The sequence below is a fragment of the Nematostella vectensis genome, chromosome 4 (assembly GCF_932526225.1).
Source record: "Nematostella vectensis chromosome 4, jaNemVect1.1, whole genome shotgun sequence".
NCBI classification, from domain to species: Eukaryota; Metazoa; Cnidaria; class Anthozoa; order Actiniaria; family Edwardsiidae; genus Nematostella; species Nematostella vectensis.
The window spans coordinates 18,932,848-18,955,894 of NC_064037.1; the positions used below are offsets into that span (position 1 = coordinate 18,932,848).

General features: G+C 40.2%; 1 protein-coding gene across 2 annotated transcripts; it reads left to right on the forward strand.

The window, feature by feature from the left end:
• The first annotated feature begins 1,441 nt into the window (after positions 1–1,441).
• LOC116617924 lies at positions 1,442–7,941 on the forward strand. 2 transcript variants are annotated; one of them, XM_048726655.1, is made up of 2 exons: positions 1,442–1,699; positions 3,142–7,941. In XM_048726655.1, exon 2 carries the CDS (start codon positions 4,143–4,145, stop codon positions 5,823–5,825), a length of 1,683 nt encoding a protein of 560 aa, XP_048582612.1. In that variant the 5' UTR covers positions 1,442–1,699; positions 3,142–4,142; the 3' UTR covers positions 5,826–7,941. The 2 variants fall into 2 exon arrangements, with proteins under 2 accessions (XP_048582612.1, XP_048582613.1); XM_048726656.1 differs by having other exon boundaries at positions 3,167–7,941.
• Positions 7,942–23,047: the final 15,106 nt, after the last annotated feature.

A 23,047-nucleotide genomic window follows, 5' to 3' on the forward strand; every position in this document is an offset into this window, starting at 1 on the left:
ACATTACTCCATGACACCACATAATGTTATGAGTAGCAGACTTGTGATAAGGAAGAAGGACCATTACAAAAGTGATGGGGGGTGAGGCCCACACGTGTTTGTGCATGCCCTGGGCGTGACAGGACGGACCAAAAAAATCTAGATAAGGCTTGTTCTCTCGAGAGGCTCTTAGAAGTACCATATGCGGTCCAACCCAGAAGTTTTGAGACTTCCCTTCAACAAAGAACACCATGTGGACTATTCAATACACCGAAAAAAAAAACGAATACGACTTTGACAAGAGCCCAGAACTCTTCTAATCTGGCCATTGGCACCTGCACCAGGACTTGTCAGTAACCAGAGAATCAAAACCGAATAAGATATTCAATGACTTCTCACAAACTTCTAAACCCAAAGTAGGTCGTACATGTATAATAAGCACAGTTTTGGAACAGCCTTCAAAGTCCCTCTGGAGACTCTTATATTATATTAATATATAAAGTATTTCTGTATATATTGAAATATATAATGTATCTCTTATTATTTATTTGCGAGACCAGACAATGGTATATGATAAATTAACAGCGGCAAAACTAGCAGTATGCATTTTTAAATTTCTCGGAGTCCAGTGGACTCCAGTGGTGCACTAGGCTCTAACTTTAGGAAGCAGGGATTGCGATGGACATCGATTATAATTATAACGTATATATCGTGAAAAAAAATAACCTGCATGGGCCCCTTTACCCGTTCGAGATCAAAGAACTAGTTCTAGCCAAATACAAGGCAGAGATTCAAGCAAGCCAAGCTGTCATTACGCCAGCCACTTCTATCACAGATAGTTGTTAATATTTTACAGGTGTAAAGCTAGTGTTAATACACTTTACACCTGTTGACACAGGTTTCAAAATAAAGTGAAACAAAAGACGCTTTCTCTCTCATGTTAGAGTACATTACTCCATGACACCACATAATGTTATGAGTAGCAGACTTGTGATAAGGAAGAAGGACCATTACAAAAGTGATGGGGGGTGAGGCCCACACGTGTTTGTGCATGCCCTGGGCGTGACAGGACGGACCAAAAAAATCTAGATAAGGCTTGTTCTCTCGAGAGGCTCTTAGAAGTACCATATGCGGTCCAACACAGAAGTTTTGAGACTTCCCTTCAACAAAGAACACTATGTGGACTATTCAATACACCGAAAAATAAAAAACCGAATACGACTTTGACAAGAGCCCAGAACTCTTCTAATCTGGCCATTGGCACCTGCACCAGGACTAGTCAGTACACCAGATAAATCAAAACCGAATAAGATATTCAATGACTTCTGACAAACTTCTAAACACAAAGTAGGTCGTACATGTATAATTAGCACATTTTTGGAACAGCCTTCAAAGTCCCTCTGGAGACTCTTATATTATATTAATATATAAAGTATTTCTGTATATATTGAAATGTATAAAGAAAATATTTGCTTGCGAATAGACTTTTTATGCTTTCCCACGGGTTATTCAAATTAATGCTATAATATTATAATCGGAACCCTGTGCAGTATAATTCATTGATGGGGACCCTGTGTTATTGTTATATAACAACTGTCCACACGTGACTCCTGTTGGGGATGCATTGCATTGACCCCTATCCATTAGCACTAGGCTAGGGAAACACTCGTGCACGGTGTCATTTGCTGCCAGTCGCCGAAGGATCCGCTAAAGTTTTTCGGTGAGTTGTTATGGCTTCTGATATACCTAAAGTTCTCATCTTAGGACATTCTTTTGTCCGTCGTCTACATTCGGATCTTTCGGCTAATTTTGATTCCCGGGCGGATCTTTCCTTTGGTTTTGCTGGTAGCATCCATGTTATTTTGCACGGCGTGGGAGGACGCACTGTTCCTTGGCTTCGCGCCAGGGATCTCCATGTCGTTTCTCGGTCCTCTCCCGATGTAGTTATTATTGAAATCGGTACCAATGACCTTTCCTGTGTTGGTCCTGAAGTTGTTGGCTCACGCATTGAAGAATTAGTGTTGCTCTTACGCAACGAGTATTCCGTTCGCGTCGTCGGTTTATGCCATGTTATCCCACGGGGGCGTGCATTCCGCGGTCACCGCGTATTTAACAGAAATGCTGAAACTCTTAACCAAATCTCGAGTGTTCTTCTCGAGTCCTTGCCAAACGTGTTCTGCTGGTCACACAGGGGTTTTAAAAACCCTTTCCATACTCCATTCCTGCGTGATGGAGTTCATTTGTCTCAAGATAGCCAGTATATGCTGTATCGTAGCTATCGCGGTGCTATCATTCATTCAATCAACTTACTCAAGACAACGGAGACCGAAACTCATCTTTAACGATCGGTAGGTTTGTTGATGACTGATAGGCCTTACGGATTGCCTCTTTTTTCACTCATTGAATTTAGCCGAACTACTATTACTTACTCCGTTCTTATTGTGGTGGCACTAATCTGTTCAAAATCTGTTTTTATCGTACTGTTTACTTGAGCTGTTGACCCTCTTTGACCTCCACTGTTTTACCGAACTAATAGCGAAGTATTTAACGGTTTTGGCATTTTGATATTTTCTTTCTTGCATAGTTGCTTCATAACTGCGGGTATGTTATATCCGATGTTTGTACAATTAAATTTCCCTTACGAGGAGTCATACATTATATTTTGTTGTTTAAGTTCGGCTTGAAATTTGCCTTGTGGGGGCTTTAATCCTCCTTCTGCTCTCAATCGCGAGAGGTTTATATCAACTCGCGGACTTCATGGGGCTTCAATCCTCGTGTTTATTAATTCTGTGAGGCTTAAATCCTTACAATTGGCTTCGTGGGGGCTTTATTCCTCCCCTTGTCCCTAAGATTTTATGGGGCTTTAATCCTCTTGTTAATTATTTGCACAAGGCTTTACTCCTTGTACAGTAATTTGTTTTCTGGGGGTTTTTCAATCCTCCTTTTCTATTATATTTTTCTCTCTAGTAGATTGTATGGGGCTTCAATCCTCCTGTTTATCATTTTGTTTCTCATTTTGCTGTGATTTGCTTTCTTGCACTGATGCTGTGGTGGTTTCAATCCTCCCATTGTTATATGTTTATTATTTGGGGGTTTCATTCCTCTAATTTATTAATTTTGGAGGATGATATTACATCAGCTCCATGTACCTATCTTTTGCAGATAGATTTGTACTATTTTCCTATAGAAGTAGACCATGCCTAGGAAACGCCGACCACCACCACCTCCAATTCAGCCAGCTAAAAGGCCTAGATCTGCTCGGCTGCAAGCAAGGAGAACCGGGTTAATGGTCGACCCTCCACCAGCCGTTAACAACACGGAGGAAATTGTCGCACCACCATCAGCCGTAAATAACAGAGAGCCAACGGTCATACCACCACACGCAACCTTGTCACCAGACACGTTGGAGATGATCATTTCAACGGTCACAACCAGGGTCACAGATGCCCTTATACCTCTCCTCCCACAGCGGGTTCCTGCTGAAGAAGCTAATACACCAGTGGAGGTTCCACCCCAAACGCGCACCGATGCATTGGTGGAGTCAGCCATCGCCAACGTTCGGGGCCTGCTCTCAGGTGAGAAGGACCCTCCACCACCCCCTACACATGACCTTCAGACAGTTCAATTTTCGCTCGACACAAGAGTTTCCACAAAGACAAAGGCGAAGATTTGGGATAATGAATTTTTAGAGTTTGGTATTCTATAAAGCAATCCCTGGTCAGAGGACAAATATCAGTTAAGTGTCTCATCAGGTAGTGGGGGCCGGCAGCCCTCAATTTGTCTAGAGCCCACTACTCGGCCTAAACGGAATCTGACTATGGAGATGTGGGCATCAGCCTTCAGAATTTTTGTGGCGGTTTATACCCAGAAATATCCCAATGAGGCCCCAGCCCTCATGAAATATGGGGAAACGATCCATGATTTGGCTAATCGTGGCCACAATTGGCGTTATTATGATGAAACATTCCGTACGCTGCGCCAGGTAAACCCCTCCCTGTTCCCATGGGCCAATATCCATTCCGAATTGTGGCTTCGGTCACATGTTTCGGTAACTAAACCTGCCAGTACCGGAAGAATTCCAAACAAATCACACCAGGCTATCCCAAAAGGTTTCTGTTACCGTTTCCACAGTGGCAAGGCATGTTCGGGTTGCGACTTCAAGCATGCATGTTATCTCTGCAGTGCTGGTAGCCACCCTGCCACTAAATGTTTTCGTCCCCAACGGCAACAACCGGGAGGACAATCGGAACATGCCAGGCCCCAATCTTCCAACCCCGGTAAAAAGTGAACGTTTTTTACATTTACTTTCTGGGTATGAACCAGCCATTTTTGCTTATCTGTCTAAGGGTTTCAATTCAGGTTTTTCCTTGCATTTTGAAGGCACATTAGAACCCCTTGAATCTCAGAACCTGCTTTCGGCTTCTGAACATCCTGAAATTGTTGATGCCAAGGTCTTCAAAGAGCTGGAGGCCCATAGGCTTGCAGGTCCCTTTGCAATCCCACCATTTTCACCCTTTCGGGTATCTCCGTTGGGGGTTGTACCTAAGAAAACACCCGGTGAATTTAGGCTTATACATCATCTTTCTTTCCCTAAAGGGATTTCTATCAATGATGGCATAATGCCAGCTAATACAAGCGTCCGTTATGCCACTATCGAGGACGCAATTCGATTTATTCGGCATAATGGTACCAGCTGTTATCTTGCTAAGACTGACATAAAGAATGCATTTCGCATAATTCCTATCGATCCTAAGGACTACCCCTTGTTGGGTTTTAAATGGAGAGACTCTTACTATTATGATCGATGCATGCCTATGGGTTGTTCCAGCTCCTGTAAAACGTTTGAAACCTTTAGTACGGCTGTGGAATGGATAGCTAGGAACAAATTACATATACATTCAATCCTCCACCTTCTTGATGACTTTTTGATCATAGCCCCTACCGAAGATCTATGTAGGGCGCAACTACAACTTTTTCTGGACCTATGTAACTATCTGGGTATTCCCATAGCACCAGAGAAAACAATGGGACCTGCCACTACTTTGCAGTTTGCGGGTATTGAACTTGATACCCAAATGTTAGTGGCTCGCCTACCACAAGACAAAATTGACAAGTCTATACAGCTGATTACTAGTTTTTTGCGCAGAAAGAAGGTGTCCCTCCAGGAGTTACAGTCGCTAATTGGAATGCTAAATTTCGCATGTTCTGTTGTCATGCCTGGCAGGGCCTTTCTGAGGCGGCTGATAGATCTCACTATTAATGTTAGGGCCCCTCACCACAAGATCAGACTAAATATAAGTGCCGAGGAGGACTTAAAAATTTGGCTGTCTTTTCTTCAGAACTTCAATTGCAAGTCATTTTTCCTTGACGAGCACTGGGTGAGCTCACCTAAACTTCGGCTCTTTACTGATGCTGCAGGCTCTCTGGGTTATGGGGCAGTTTTTGGTGACGAATGGTGCTATGGGCAATGGCCCGATACATGGGTAGGAAAGAACATCGCTATTCTGGAATTCTATCCCATTGTCCTTAGTGTACATTTATGGGGGCATAGAATGACCAACCAGTGCATTTTATTTTTTACTGATAACGAAGCATTGGTTTACGTGATCAATAAACAGAGCTGCCGGGATAAATCTCTAATGTTTTTTGTCCGCCACTTGGTCGCCCTTTGTCTTAAACATAATATTCTTTTCAGAGCAAAGCATATACCAGGTGTGCATAACATTTTAGCAGATTCTTTATCTCGTCTCCAGCTTCAGGTTTTCAAAGAAAAAGCCCCAGCAACAATGCATTCCAACCCGACGGAAATTCCGTTGTCTCTGTTGCCACAACATTGGGGCCCATAGTTGAAACACTCATGGCTTCAAGCCTTCAGCAATCATCCATCCCTACCTATAGACGGGCTTGGCGTTTATTTAACCAGTTCCTCAGCGCTACCTTCCAGAATTGTGCTGTACAGCTGCCCATATCGCCAAGTATGGTAGCTCTTTTTATTGCATATTTATTCGATCATCACTATGCCCCTTCAACTGTTCACACTTATGTATCTGCGCTGGGCTATTCACATCGTTTATCTAATCTTCCTGATCCAACTAAGGTTTTTTATGTGATCCAGATACTCAAAGGCTATAGCAAAATTGGTTTTAAACTTGATACTCGGCTTCCCATCACCTTGCCAATACTACAACGTTTGGTTACAGCAGCTCCTGTTATTTGTTCCACGAAATTTGAATCATGTCTTTTTCAATCAATGTGCTGTTTTGCCTTTTATGCTTTCTTACGAGTTGGGGAAATGACTCAATCCAGTCATACTCAGAATACAGGAAGTCTGTTAACAATTTTTCAACTATCCCAACTCAAAGCGGAGACCGGTGTGGTTAAAGCTCTGAAATTGACTTTTCATAATTTTAAACACAGCTACAATCAGCGTCCCTTCTCCCTGATAATTCAGCGCCAGAACAGCCCTTGTCCAGTTAATTTACTGCTGCAGTACTTAGTTTTGAGGGGTACACATGCGGGCCCCCTATTTTTGGACAGTTTTGGTAATGCTGTTACTAGAGATAAATTCACTAACTTGCTGTCACTTGCTATAAGACATTCAGGTCTTAATCCATCATTTTATAAAGGGCACAGCTTTCGGATTGGAGCTGCATCTCATGCGGCAGCGCAAGGGTTATCTGATGCACAGATCAGGATTATGGGACGCTGGAAATCTAATGCCTTTCAGAAGTACATACGGGTCAATAGTCTTGTGAATTAGTACAATTTTTTCCTTTTAGAACTGGTCGATTGCTGGGGAATCCATTGGTTCTCGAAGGCATATGATGTGTACTGTATACACTCCACTACTTGCAAGGGCGATAGATTGAGTGTGTGCAGTACATCTCATATGTAGCAACTTGCATAGTAGTGTATTTCTTGCCCATCCTTGAGTTTAGGTTGAGCTACAATCCAGACAAGGCAACTGCTTACAAGGGTAGCAGTTTGCTTGAATCCATTTAACTTAAATTGTTCTCTTTTCTTGCATAGTACTGGCAATCACTTGCATGGGCGGTGTCTTTGCGGTACAATTGCTTTGTTAGTAGCTTGTTCATAAGGGCGAAAGTCTGCCGCCTTTATCAAATTGGCATTTACTTTTCTCCTGTCACAATACAGGAAACATTTGCATGGGCTGTGTCCTTGTTGTGTTGTGATTGGATAATTGACAAAGCATTTTGTTTTTGCTTTAAGTAGCAACACTATGCGAAGGTATGATTGTAGCTTATATGTGCTATCGTTCTCGAGTGCTGCTTTTTCCCTTGGGTGGGGCTGCATTGTGGATTATCACCCACCATGCATTTGGCGTTGTTTGCCCTCACCTTTACTGGGCAATTTTTAGATTTATCAGAGCAAATTATATATTTTGACAAATTTTATTAATAAAGCGGCTTTGGGCTAACAGCCCATAGCCATTATGATTCAAACACTGTCTTGTTTTGTATCCATGCCCAGTAAACAAAGCGCGGGTTAAAGCAGCTCTCGTTCTATGGAAGCTAAGTGGGGAAGGCATAAAGAAAATATTTGCTTGCGAATAGACTTTTTATGCTTTCCCACGGGTTATTCAAATTAATGCTATAATATTATAATCGGAACCCTGTGCAGTATAATTCATTGATGGGGACCCTGTGTTATTGTTATATAACAACTGTCCACACGTGACTCCTGTTGGGGATGCATTGCATTGACCCCTATCCATTAGCACTAGGCTAGGGAAACACTCGTGCACGGTGTCATTTGCTGCCAGTCGCCGAAGGATCCGCTAACGTTTTTCCCCTCCCTACCCTCCCAGGAGTCCTGTTTGGCGTTGTTTGCCCTCACCTTTACTGGGCAATTTTTAGATTTATCAGAGCAAATTATATATTTTGACAAATTTTATTAATAAAGCGGCTTTGGGCTAACAGCCCATAGCCATTATGATTCAAACACTGTCTTGTTTTGTATCCATGCCCAGTAAACAAAGCGCGGGTTAAAGCAGCTCTCGTTCTATGGAAGCTAAGTGAGGAAGGCATAAAGTATCTCTTATTATTTATTTGCAAGACCAGACAATGGTATATGTTAAATTAACAGCGGCAAAACTAGCAGTATGCATTTTTAAATTTCTCGGAGTCTATTGGACTCCAGTGGTGCACTAGGCTCTAACTTTAGGAAGCAGGGATTGCGATGGACATCAATTATAATTATAAGGTGTATATCGTGAAAAAAATTAAACTGCATGGGCCCCTTTACCCGTTCGAGATCAAAGAACTAGTTCTAGCCAAATACAAGGCAGAGATTCAAGCAAGCCAAAATTTCATTACTCCAGCCACTTCTATCACAGATAGTTGCTGATATTTTACAGGTGTAAAGCTAGTGTTAATACACTTTACACCTGTTGACACAGGTTTCAATATAAAGTGAAAACAAAAGACGCTTTCTCTCTCATGTTAGAGTACATTACTCCATGACACCACATAATGTAATGAGTAGCAGACTTGTGATAACGAAGAAGGACCATTACAAAAGTGATAGGGGTTGGTGCCCACACGTGTTTGTGCATGCCCTGGGCGTGACAGGACGGACCAAAAAAATCTAGATAAGGCTTGTTCTCTCGAGAGGCTCTTAGAAGTACCATATGCGGTCCAACCCAGAAGGTTTGAGACTTCCCTTCAACAAAGAACACCATGTGGACTATTCAATACACCGAAAAAAAAACGAATACGACTTTGACAAGAGCCCAGAACTCTTCTAATCTGGCCATTGGCACCTGCACCAGGACTTGTCAGTAACCAGAGAATCAAAACCGAATACGATATTCAATGACTTCTCACAAACTTCTAAACCCAAAGTAGGTCGTACATGTATAATAAGCACATTTTTGGAAAAGCCTTCAAAGTCCCTCTGGCGACTCTTATATTATATTTATATATAAAGTATTTCTGTATATATTGAAATGTATAAAGTATCTCTTATTATTTATTTGCGAGACCAGACAATGGTATACGTTAAATTAACAGCGGCAAAACTAGCAGTATGCATTTTTAAATTTCTCGGAGTCCAGTTGACTCCAGTGGTGCACTAGGCTCTAACTTTAGGAAGCAGGGATTGCGATGGACATCAATTATAATTATGAGGTGTATATCGTGAAAAAAATAACCTGCATGGGCCCCTTTACCCGTTCGAGATCAAAGAACTAGTTCTAGCCAAATACAAGGCAGAGATTTAAGCAAGCCAAGCTGTCATTACGCCAGCCACTTCTATCACAGATAGTTGCTGATATTTTACAGGTGTAAAGCTAGTGTTAATACACTTTACACCTGTTGACACAGGTTTCAATATAAAATGAAAACAAAAGACGCTTTCTCTCTCATGTTAGAGTACATTACTCCATGACACCACATAATGTTATGAGAAGCAGACTTGTGATAAGGAAGAAGGACCATTACAAAAGTGATGGGGTTGGTGCCCACACGTGTTTGTTCATGCCCTGGGCGTGACAGGACGGACCAAAAAAATCTAGATAAGGCTTGTTCTCTCGAGAGGCTCTTAGAAGTACCATATGCGGTCCAACCCAGAGGTTTTGAGACTTCCCTTCAACAAAGAACACCATGTGGACTATTCAATACACCGAAAAAAAAAAACGAATACGACTTTGACAAGAGCCCAGAACTCTTCTAATCTGGCCATTGGCACCTGCACCAGGACTTGTCAGTAACCAGAGAATCAAAACCGAATAAGATATTCAATGACTTCTCACAAACTTCTAAACCCAAAGTAGGTCGTACATGTATAATAAGCACAGTTTTGGAACAGCCTTCAAAGTCCCTCTGGAGACTCTTATATTATATTAATATATAAAGTATTTCTGTATATATTGAAATATATTATGTATCTCTTATTATTTATTTGCGAGACCAGACAATGGTATATGATAAATTAACAGCGGCAAAACTAGCAGTATGCATTTTTAAATTTCTCGGAGTCCAGTGGACTCCAGTGGTGCACTAGGCTCTAACTTTAGGAAGCAGGGATTGCGATGGACATCAATTATAATTATAAGGTGTATATCGTGAAAAAAAATAACCTGCATGGTCCCCTTTACCGTTCGAGATCAAAGAACTAGTTCTAGCCAAATACAAGGCAGAGATTTAAGCAAGCCAAGCTGTCATTACGCCAGCCACTTCTATCACAGATAGTTGCTGATATTTTACAGGTGTAAAGCTAGTGTTAATACACTTTACACCTGTTGACACAGGTTTCAATATAAAGTGAAAACAAAAGACGCTTTCTCTCTCATGTTAGAGTACATTACTCCATGACACCACATAATGTTATGAGTAGCAGACTTGTGATAAGGAAGAAGGACCATTACAAAAGTGATGGGGTTGGTGCCCACACGTGTTTGTGCATGCCCTGGGCGTGACAGGGCGGACCAAAAAATTCTAGATAAGGCTTGTTCTCTCGAGAGGCTCTTTGAAGTACCATATGCGGTCAAACCCAGAAGTTTTGAGACTTCCCTTCAACAAAGAACACTATGTGGACTATTCAATACACCGAAAAATAAAAAACGAATACGACTTTGACAAGAGCCCAGAATTCTTCTAATCTGGCCATTGGCACCTGCACCAGGACTAGTCAGTACACCAGAGAATCAAAACCGAATAAGATATTCAATGACTTCTCACAAACTTCTAAACCCAAAGTAGGTCGTACATGTATAATAAGCACATTTTTGGAACAGCCTTCAAAGTCCCTCTGGAGACTCTTATATTATATTAATATATAAAGTATTTCTGTATATATTGAAATATATAATGTATCTCTTATTATTTATTTGCGAGACCAGACAATGGTATATGATAAATTAACAGCGGCAAAACTAGCAGTATGCATTTTTTAATTTCTCGGAGTCCAGTGGACTCCAGTGGTGCACTAGGCTCTAACTTTAGGAAGCAGGGATTGCGATGGACATCAATTATAATTATAAGGTGTATATCGTGAAAAAAAATAACCTGCATGGGCCCCTTTACCCGTTCGAGATCAAAGAACTAGTTCTAGCCAAATACAAGGCAGAGATTCAAGCAAGCCAAGCTGTCATTACGCCAGCCACTTCTATCACAGATAGTTGCTGATAATTTACAGGTGTAAAGCTAGTGTTAATACACTTTACACCTGTTGACACAGGTTTCAATATAAAATGAAAACAAAAGACGCTTTCTCTCTCATGTTAGAGTACATTACTCCATGACACCACATAATGTTATGAGAAGCAGACTTGTGATAAGGAAGAAGGACCATTACAAAAGTGATGGGGTTGGTGCCCACACGTGTTTGTTCATGCCCTGGGCGTGACAGGACGGACCAAAAAAATCTAGATAAGGCTTGTTCTCTCGAGAGGCTCTTAGAAGTACCATATGCGGTCCAACCCAGAAGTTTTGAGACTTCCCTTCAACAAAGAACACCATGTGGACTATTCAATACACCGAAAAAAAAACGAATACGACTTTGACAAGAGCCCAGAACTCTTCTAATCTGGCCATTGGCACCTGCACCAGGACTTGTCAGTAACCAGAGAATCAAAACCGAATAAGATATTCAATGACTTCTCACAAACTTCTAAACCCAAAGTAGGTCGTACATGTATAATAAGCACAGTTTTGGAACAGCCTTCAAAGTCCCTCTGGAGACTCTTATATTATATTAATATATAAAGTATTTCTGTATATATTGAAATATATAATGTATCTCTTATTATTTATTTGCGAGACCAGACAATGGTATATGATAAATTAACAGCGGCAAAACTAGCAGTATGCATTTTTTAATTTCTCGGAGTCCAGTGGACTCCAGTGGTGCACTAGGCTCTAACTTTAGGAAGCAGGGATTGCGATGGACATCAATTATAATTATAAGGTGTATATCGTGAAAAAAAATAACCTGCATGGGCCCCTTTACCCGTTCGAGATCAAAGAACTAGTTCTAGCCAAATACAAGGCAGAGATTCAAGCAAGCCAAGCTGTCATTACGCCAGCCACTTCTATCACAGATAGTTGCTGATAATTTACAGGTGTAAAGCTAGTGTTAATACACTTTACACCTGTTGACACAGGTTTCAATATAAAATGAAAACAAAAGACGCTTTCTCTCTCATGTTAGAGTACATTACTCCATGACACCACATAATGTTATGAGAAGCAGACTTGTGATAAGGAAGAAGGACCATTACAAAAGTGATGGGGTTGGTGCCCACACGTGTTTGTTCATGCCCTGGGCGTGACAGGACGGACCAAAAAAATCTAGATAAGGCTTGTTCTCTCGAGAGGCTCTTAGAAGTACCATATGCGGTCCAACCCAGAAGTTTTGAGACATCCCTTCAACAAAGAACACCATGTGGACTATTCAATACACCGAAAAAAAAACGAATACGACTTTGACAAGAGCCCAGAACTCTTCTAATCTGGCCATTGGCACCTGCACCAGGACTTGTCAGTAACCAGAGAATCAAAACCGAATAAGATATTCAATGACTTCTCACAAACTTCTAAACCCAAAGTAGGTCGTACATGTATAATAAGCACAGTTTTGGAACAGCCTTCAAAGTCCCTCTGGAGACTCTTATATTATATTAATATATAAAGTATTTCTGTATATATTGAAATATATAATGTATCTCTTATTATTTATTTGCGAGACCAGACAATGGTATATGATAAATTAACAGCGGCAAAACTAGCAGTATGCATTTTTTAATTTCTCGGAGTCCAGTGGACTCCAGTGGTGCACTAGGCTCTAACTTTAGGAAGCAGGGATTGCGATGGACATCAATTATAATTATAAGGTGTATATCGTGAAAAAAAATAACCTGCATGGGCCCCTTTACCCGTTCGAGATCAAAGAACTAGTTCTAGCCAAATACAAGGCAGAGATTCAAGCAAGCCAAGCTGTCATTACGCCAGCCACTTCTATCACAGATAGTTGCTGATATTTTACAGGTGTAAAGCTAGTGTTAATACACTTTACACCTGTTGACACAGGTTTCAATATAAAGTGAAAACAAAAGACGCTTTCTCTCTCATGTTAGAGTACATTACTCCATGACACCACATAATGTTATGAGAAGCAGACTTGTGATAAGGAAGAAGGACCATTACAAAAGTGATTTGGTTGGTGCCCACACGTGTTTGTTCATGCCCTGGGCGTGACAGGACGGACCAAAAAAATCTAGATAAGGCTTGTTCTCTCGAGAGGCTCTTAGAAGTACCATATGCGGTCCAACCCAGAAGTTTTGAGACTTCCCTTCAACAAAGAACACCATGTGGACTATTCAATACACCGAAAAAAAAACGAATACGACTTTGACAAGAGCCCAGAACTCTTCTAATCTGGCCATTGGCACCTGCACCAGGACTTGTCAGTAACCAGAGAATCAAAACCGAATAAGATATTCAATGACTTCTCACAAACTTCTAAACCCAAAGTAGGTCGTACATGTATAATAAGCACAGTTTTGGAACAGCCTTCAAAGTCCCTCTTGAGACTCTTATATTATATTATATTAATATATAAAGTATTTCTGTATATATTGAAATATATAATGTATCTCTTATTATTTATTTGCGAGACCAGACAATGGTATATGATAAATTAACAGCGGCAAAACTAGCAGTATGCATTTTTTAATTTCTCGGAGTCCAGTGGACTCCAGTGGTGCACTAGGCTCTAACTTTAGGAAGCAGGGATTGCGATGGACATCAATTATAATTATAAGGTGTATATCGTGAAAAAAAATAACCTGCATGGGCCCCTTTACCCGTTCGAGATCAAAGAACTAGTTCTAGCCAAATACAAGGCAGAGATTCAAGCAAGCCAAGCTGTCATTACGCCAGCCACTTCTATCACAGATAGTTGCTGATATTTTACAGGTGTAAAGCTAGTGTTAATACACTTTACACCTGTTGACACAGGTTTCAATATAAAGTGAAAACAAAAGACGCTTTCTCTCTCATGTTAGAGTACATTACTCCATGACACCACATAATGTTATGAGTAGCAGACTTGTGATAAGGAAGAAGGACCATTACAAAAGTGATGGGGTTGGTGCCCACACGTGTTTGTTCATGCCCTGGGCGTGACAGGACGGACCAAAAAAATCTAGATAAGGCTTGTTCTCTCGAGAGGCTCTTAGAAGTACCATATGCGGTCCAACCCAGAAGTTTTGAGACTTCCCTTCAACAAAGAACACCATGTGGACTATTCAATACACCGAAAAAAAAAACGAATACGACTTTGACAAGAGCCCAGAACTCTTCTAATCTGGCCATTGGCACCTGCACCAGGACTTGTCAGTAACCAGAGAATCAAAACCGAATAAGATATTCAATGACTTCTCACAAACTTCTAAACCCAAAGTAGGTCGTACATGTATAATAAGCACAGTTTTGGAACAGCCTTCAAAGTCCCTCTGGAGACTCTTATATTATATTAATATATAAAGTATTTCTGTATATATTGAAATATATAATGTATCTCTTATTATTTATTTGCGAGACCAGACAATGGTATATGTTAAATTAACAGCGGCAAAACTAGCAGTATGCATTTTTAAATTTCTCGGAGTCTATTGGACTCCAGTGGTGCACTAGGCTCTAACTTTAGGAAGCAGGGATTGCGATGGACATCAATTATAATTATAAGGTGTATATCGTGAAAAAAATTAACATGCATGGGCCCCTTTAACCGTTCGAGATCAAAGAACTAGTTCTAGCCAAATACAAGGCAGAGATTCAAGCAAGCCAAAATTTCATTACTCCAGCCACTTCTATCACAGATAGTTGCTGATATTTTACAGGTGTAAAGCTAGTGTTAATACACTTTACACCTGTTGACACAGGTTTCAATATAAAGTGAAAACAAAAGACGCTTTCTCTCTCATGTTAGAGTACATTACTCCATGACACCACATAATGTTATGAGTAGCAGACTTGTGATAACGAAGAAGGACCATTACAAAAGTGATGGGGTTGGTGCCCACACGTGTTTGTTCATGCCCTGGGCGTGACAGGACGGACCAAAAAAATCTAGATAAGGCTTGTTCTCTCGAGAGGCTCTTAGAAGTACCATATGCGGTCCAACCCAGAAGTTTTGAGACTTCCCTTCAACAAAGAACACCATGTGGACTATTCAATACACCGAAAAAAAAACGAATACGACTTTGACAAGAGCCCAGAACTCTTCTAATCTGGCCATTGGCACCTGCACCAGGACTTGTCAGTAACCAGAGAATCAAAACCGAATAAGATATTCAATGACTTCTCACAAACTTCTAAACCCAAAGTAGGTCGTACATGTATAATAAGCACAGTTTTGGAACAGCCTTCAAAGTCCCTCTTGAGACTCTTATATTATATTAATATATAAAGTATTTCTGTATATATTGAAATATATAATGTATCTCTTATTATTTATTTGCGAGACCAGACAATGGTATATGATAAATTAACAGCGGCAAAACTAGCAGTATGCATTTTTTAATTTCTCGGAGTCCAGTGGACTCCAGTGGTGCACTAGGCTCTAACTTTAGGAAGCAGGGATTGCGATGGACATCAATTATAATTATAAGGTGTATATCGTGAAAAAAAATAACCTGCATGGGCCCCTTTACCCGTTCGAGATCAAAGAACTAGTTCTAGCCAAATACAAGGCAGAGATTCAAGCAAGCCAAGCTGTCATTACGCCAGCCACTTCTATCACAGATAGTTGCTGATATTTTACAGGTGTAAAGCTAGTGTTAATACACTTTACACCTGTTGACACAGGTTTCAATATAAAGTGAAAACAAAAGACGCTTTCTCTCTCATGTTAGAGTACATTACTCCATGACACCACATAATGTTATGAGTAGCAGACTTGTGATAAGGAAGAAGGACCTTTACAAAAGTGATGGGGTTGGTGCCCACACGTGTTTGTTCATGCCCTGGGCGTGACAGGACGGACCAAAAAAATCTAGATAAGGCTTGTTCTCTCGAGAGGCTCTTAGAAGTACCATATGCGGTCCAACCCAGAAGTTTTGAGACTTCCCTTCAACAAAGAACACCATGTGGACTATTCAATACACCGAAAAAAAAAACGAATACGACTTTGACAAGAGCCCAGAACTCTTCTAATCTGGCCATTGGCACCTGCACCAGGACTTGTCAGTAACCAGAGAATCAAAACCGAATAAGATATTCAATGACTTCTCACAAACTTCTAAACCCAAAGTAGGTCGTACATGTATAATAAGCACAGTTTTGGAACAGCCTTCAAAGTCCCTCTGGAGACTCTTATATTATATTAATATATAAAGTATTTCTGTATATATTGAAATATATAATGTATCTCTTATTATTTATTTGCGAGACCAGACAATGGTATATGTTAAATTAACAGCGGCAAAACTAACAGTATGCATTTTTAAATTTCTCGGAGTCTATTGGACTCCAGTGGTGCACTAGGCTCTAACTTTAGGAAGCAGGGATTGCGATGGACATCAATTATAATTATAAGGTGTATATCGTGAAAAAAATTAACCTGCATGGGCCCCTTTACCCGTTCGAGATCAAAGAACTAGTTCTAGCCAAATACAAGGCAGAGATTCAAGCAAGCCAAAATTTCATTACTCCAGCCACTTCTATCACAGATAGTTGCTGATATTTTACAGGTGTAAAGCTAGTGTTAATACACTTTACACCTGTTGACACAGGTTTCAATATAAAGTGAAAACAAAAGACGCTTTCTCTCTCATGTTAGAGTACATTACTCCATGACACCACATAATGTTATGAGTAGCAGACTTGTGATAACGAAGAAGGACCATTACAAAAGTGATAGGGGTTGGTGCCCACACGTGTTTGTGCATGCCCTGGGCGTGACAGGACGGACCAAAAAAATCTAGATAAGGCTTGTTCTCTCGAGAGGCTCTTAGAAGTACCATATGCGGTCCAACCCAGAAGGTTTGAGACTTCCCTTCAACAAAGAACACCATGTGGACTATTCAATACACCGAAAAAAAAACGAATACGACTTTGACAAGAGCCCAGAACTCTTCTAATCTGGCCATTGGCACCTGCACCAGGACTAGTCAGTTCACCAGAGAATCAAAACCGAATACGATATTCAATGACTTCTCACAAACTTCTAAACCCAAAGTAGGTCGTACATGTATAATAAGCACATTTTTGGAAAAGCCTTCAAAGTCCCTCTGGCGACTCTTATATTATATTTATATATAAAGTATTTCTGTATATATTGAAATGTATAAAGTATCTCTTATTATTTATTTGCGAGACCAGACAATGGTATACGTTAAATTAACAGCGGCAAAACTAGCAGTATGCATTTTTAAATTTCTCGGAGTCCATTGAACTCCAGTGGTGCACTAGGCTCTAACTTTAGGAAGCAGGGATTGCGATGGACATCAATTATAATTATAAGGTGTATATCGTGAAAAAAAATAACCTGCATGGGCCCCTCTACCCGTTCGAGATCAAAGAACTAGTTCTAGCCAAATACAAGGCAGAGATTCAAGCAAGCCAAGCTGTCATTACGCCAGCCACTTCTATCACAGATAGTTGCTGATATTTTACAGGTGTAAAGCTAGTGTTAATACACTTTACACCTGTTGACACAGGTTTCAATATAAAGTGAAAACAAAAGACGCTTTCTCTCTCATGTTAGAGTACATTACTCCATGACACCACATAATGTTATGAGTAGCAGACTTGTGATAAGGAAGAAGGACCTTTACAAAAGTGATAGGGGTTGGTGCCCACACGTGTTTGTGCAAGCCCTGGGCGTGACAGGGCGGACCAAAAAATTCTAGATAAGGCTTGTTCTCTCGAGAGGCTCTTAGAAGTACCATATGCGGTCCAACCCAGAAGTTTTGAGACTTCCCTTTAACAAAGAACACTATGTGGACTATTCAATACACCGAAAAATAAAAAACGAATACGACTTTGACAAGAGCCCAGAATTCTTCTAATCTGGCCATTGGCACCTGCACCAGGACTAGTCAGTTCACCAGAGAATCAAAACCGAATACGATATTCAATGACTTCTCACAAACTTCTAAACCCAAAGTAGGTCGTACATGTATAATAAGCACATTTTTGGAAAAGCCTTCAAAGTCCCTCTGGCGACTCTTATATTATATTTATATATAAAGTATTTCTGTATATATTGAAATGTATAAAGTATCTCTTATTATTTATTTGCGAGACCAGACAATGGTATACGTTAAATTAACAGCGGCAAAACTAGCAGTATGCATTTTTAAATTTCTCGGAGTCCATTGAACTCCAGTGGTGCACTAGGCTCTAACTTTAGGAAGCAGGGATTGCGATGGACATCAATTATAATTATAAGGTGTATATCGTGAAAAAAAATAACCTGCATGGGCCCCTCTACCCGTTCGAGATCAAAGAACTAGTTCTAGCCAAATACAAGGCAGAGATTCAAGCAAGCCAAGCTGTCATTACGCCAGCCACTTCTATCACAGATAGTTGCTGATATTTTACAGGTGTAAAGCTAGTGTTAATACACTTTACACCTGTTGACACAGGTTTCAATATAAAGTGAAAACAAAAGACGCTTTCTCTCTCATGTTAGAGTACATTACTCCATGACACCACATAATGTTATGAGTAGCAGACTTGTGATAAGGAAGAAGGACCTTTACAAAAGTGATAGGGGTTGGTGCCCACACGTGTTTGTGCATGCCCTGGGCGTGACAGGGCGGACCAAAAAATTCTAGATAAGGCTTGTTCTCTTGAGAGGCTCTTAGAAGTACCATATGCGGTCCAACCCAGATGTTTTGAGACTTCCCTTCAACAAAGAACACTATGTGGACTATTCAATACACCGAAAAATAAAAAACGAATACGACTTTGACAAGAGCCCAGAATTCTTCTAATCTGGCCATTGGCACCTGCACCAGGACTTGTCAGTAACCAGAGAATCAAAAGCGAATAAGATATTCAATGACTTCTCACAAACTTCTAAACCCAAAGTAGGTCGTACATGTATAATAAGCACAGTTTTGGAACAGCCTTCAAAGTCCCTCTGGAGACTCTTATATTATATTAATATATAAAGTATTTCTGTATATATTGAAATATATAATGTATCTCTTATTATTTATTTGCGAGACCAGACAATGGTATATGTTAAATTAACAGCGGCAAAACTAGCAGTATGCATTTTTAAATTTCTCGGAGTCTATTGGACTCCAGTGGTGCACTAGGCTCTAACTTTAGGAAGCAGGGATTGCGATGGACATCAATTATAATTATAAGGTGTATATCGTGAAAAAAATTAACCTGCATGGGCCCCTTTACCCGTTCGAGATCAAAGAACTAGTTCTAGCCAAATACAAGGCAGAGATTCAAGCAAGCCAAAATTTCATTACTCCAGCCACTTCTATCACAGATAGTTGCTGATATTTTACAGGTGTAAAGCTAGTGTTAATACACTTTACACCTGTTGACACAGGTTTCAATATAAAGTGAAAACAAAAGACGCTTTCTCTCTCATGTTAGAGTACATTACTCCATGACACCACATAATGTTATGAGTAGCAGACTTGTGATAACGAAGAAGGACCATTACAAAAGTGATAGGGGTTGGTGCCCACACGTGTTTGTGCATGCCCTGGGCGTGACAGGACGGACCAAAAAAATCTAGATAAGGCTTGTTCTCTCGAGAGGCTCTTAGAAGTACCATATGCGGTCCAACCCAGAAGGTTTGAGACTTCCCTTCAACAAAGAACACCATGTGGACTATTCAATACACCGAAAAAAAAACGAATACGACTTTGACAAGAGCCCAGAACTCTTCTAATCTGGCCATTGGCACCTGCACCAGGACTAGTCAGTTCACCAGAGAATCAAAACCGAATACGATATTCAATGACTTCTCACAAACTTCTAAACCCAAAGTAGGTCGTACATGTATAATAAGCACATTTTTGGAAAAGCCTTCAAAGTCCCTCTGGCGACTCTTATATTATATTTATATATAAAGTATTTCTGTATATATTGAAATGTATAAAGTATCTCTTATTATTTATTTGCGAGACCAGACAATGGTATACGTTAAATTAACAGCGGCAAAACTAGCAGTATGCATTTTTAAATTTCTCGGAGTCCATTGAACTCCAGTGGTGCACTAGGCTCTAACTTTAGGAAGCAGGGATTGCGATGGACATCAATTATAATTATAAGGTGTATATCGTGAAAAAAAATAACCTGCATGGGCCCCTCTACCCGTTCGAGATCAAAGAACTAGTTCTAGCCAAATACAAGGCAGAGATTCAAGCAAGCCAAGCTGTCATTACGCCAGCCACTTCTATCACAGATAGTTGCTGATATTTTACAGGTGTAAAGCTAGTGTTAATACACTTTACACCTGTTGACACAGGTTTCAATATAAAGTGAAAACAAAAGACGCTTTCTCTCTCATGTTAGAGTACATTACTCCATGACACCACATAATGTTATGAGTAGCAGACTTGTGATAAGGAAGAAGGACCTTTACAAAAGTGATAGGGGTTGGTGCCCACACGTGTTTGTGCAAGCACTGGGCGTGACAGGGCGGACCAAAAAATTCTAGATAAGGCTTGTTCTCTCGAGAGGCTCTTAGAAGTACCATATGCGGTCCAACCCAGAAGTTTTGAGACTTCCCTTTAACAAAGAACACTATGTGGACTATTCAATACACCGAAAAATAAAAAACGAATACGACTTTGACAAGAGCCCAGAATTCTTCTAATCTGGCCATTGGCACCTGCACCAGGACTAGTCAGTTCACCAGAGAATCAAAACCGAATACGATATTCAATGACTTCTCACAAACTTCTAAACCCAAAGTAGGTCGTACATGTATAATAAGCACATTTTTGGAAAAGCCTTCAAAGTCCCTCTGGCGACTCTTATATTATATTTATATATAAAGTATTTCTGTATATATTGAAATGTATAAAGTATCTCTTATTATTTATTTGCGAGACCAGACAATGGTATACGTTAAATTAACAGCGGCAAAACTAGCAGTATGCATTTTTAAATTTCTCGGAGTCCATTGAACTCCAGTGGTGCACTAGGCTCTAACTTTAGGAAGCAGGGATTGCGATGGACATCAATTATAATTATAAGGTGTATATCGTGAAAAAAAATAACCTGCATGGGCCCCTCTACCCGTTCGAGATCAAAGAACTAGTTCTAGCCAAATACAAGGCAGAGATTCAAGCAAGCCAAGCTGTCATTACGCCAGCCACTTCTATCACAGATAGTTGCTGATATTTTACAGGTGTAAAGCTAGTGTTAATACACTTTACACCTGTTGACACAGGTTTCAATATAAAGTGAAAACAAAAGACGCTTTCTCTCTCATGTTAGAGTACATTACTCCATGACACCACATAATGTTATGAGTAGCAGACTTGTGATAAGGAAGAAGGACCTTTACAAAAGTGATAGGGGCTGGTGCCCACACGTGTTTGTGCATGCCCTGGGCGTGACAGGGCGGACCAAAAAATTCTAGATAAGGCTTGTTCTCTTGAGAGGCTCTTAGAAGTACCATATGCGGTCCAACCCAGATGTTTTGAGACTTCCCTTCAACAAAGAACACTATGTGGACTATTCAATACACCGAAAAATAAAAAACGAATACGACTTTGACAAGAGCCCAGAATTCTTCTAATCTGGCCATTGGCACCTGCACCAGGACTAGTCAGTACACCAGAGAATCAAAACCGAATAAGATATTCAATGACTTCTCACAAACTTCTAAACCCAAAGTAGGTCGTACATGTATAATAAGCACATTTTTGGAACAGCCTTCAAAGTCCCTCTGGAGACTCTTATATTATATTAATATATAAAGTATTTCTGTATATATTGAAATATATAATGTATCTCTTATTATTTATTTGCGAGACCAGACAATGGTATATGATAAATTAACAGCGGCAAAACTAGCAGTATGCATTTTTAAATTTCTCGGAGTCCATTGGACTCCAGTGGTGCACTAGGCTCTAACTTTAGGAAGCAGGGATTGCGATGGACATCAATTATAATTATAAGGTGTATATCGTGAAAAAAAGTAACCTGCATGGGCCCCTTTACCCGTTCGAGATCAAAGAACTAGTTCTAGCCAAATACAAGGCAGAGATTCAAGCAAGCCAAAATTTCATTACTCCAGCCACTTCTATCACAGATAGTTGCTGATATTTTACAGGTGTAAAGCTAGTGTTAATACACTTTACACCTGTTGACACAGGTTTCAATATAAAGTGAAAACAAAAGACGCTTTCTCTCTCATGTTAGAGTACATTACTCCATGACACCACATAATGTTATGAGTAGCAGACTTGTGATAACGAAGAAGGACCATTACAAAAGTGATAGGGGTTGGTGCCCACACGTGTTTGTGCATGCCCTGGGCGTGACAGGACGGACCAAAAAAATCTAGATAAGGCTTGTTCTCTCGAGAGGCTCTTAGAAGTACCATATGCGGTCCAACCCAGAAGGTTTGAGACTTCCCTTCAACAAAGAACACCATGTGGACTATTCAATACACCGAAAAAAAAACGAATACGACTTTGACAAGAGCCCAGAACTCTTCTAATCTGGCCATTGGCACCTGCACCAGGACTAGTCAGTTCACCAGAGAATCAAAACCGAATACGATATTCAATGACTTCTCACAAACTTCTAAACCCAAAGTAGGTCGTACATGTATAATAAGCACATTTTTGGAAAAGCCTTCAAAGTCCCTCTGGCGACTGTTATATTATATTTATATATAAAGTATTTCTGTATATATTGAAATGTATAAAGTATCTCTTATTATTTATTTGCGAGACCAGACAATGGTATACGTTAAATTAACAGCGGCAAAACTAGCAGTATGCATTTTTAAATTTCTCGGAGTCCATTGAACTCCAGTGGTGCACTAGGCTCTAACTTTAGGAAGCAGGGATTGCGATGGACATCAATTATAATTATAAGGTGTATAT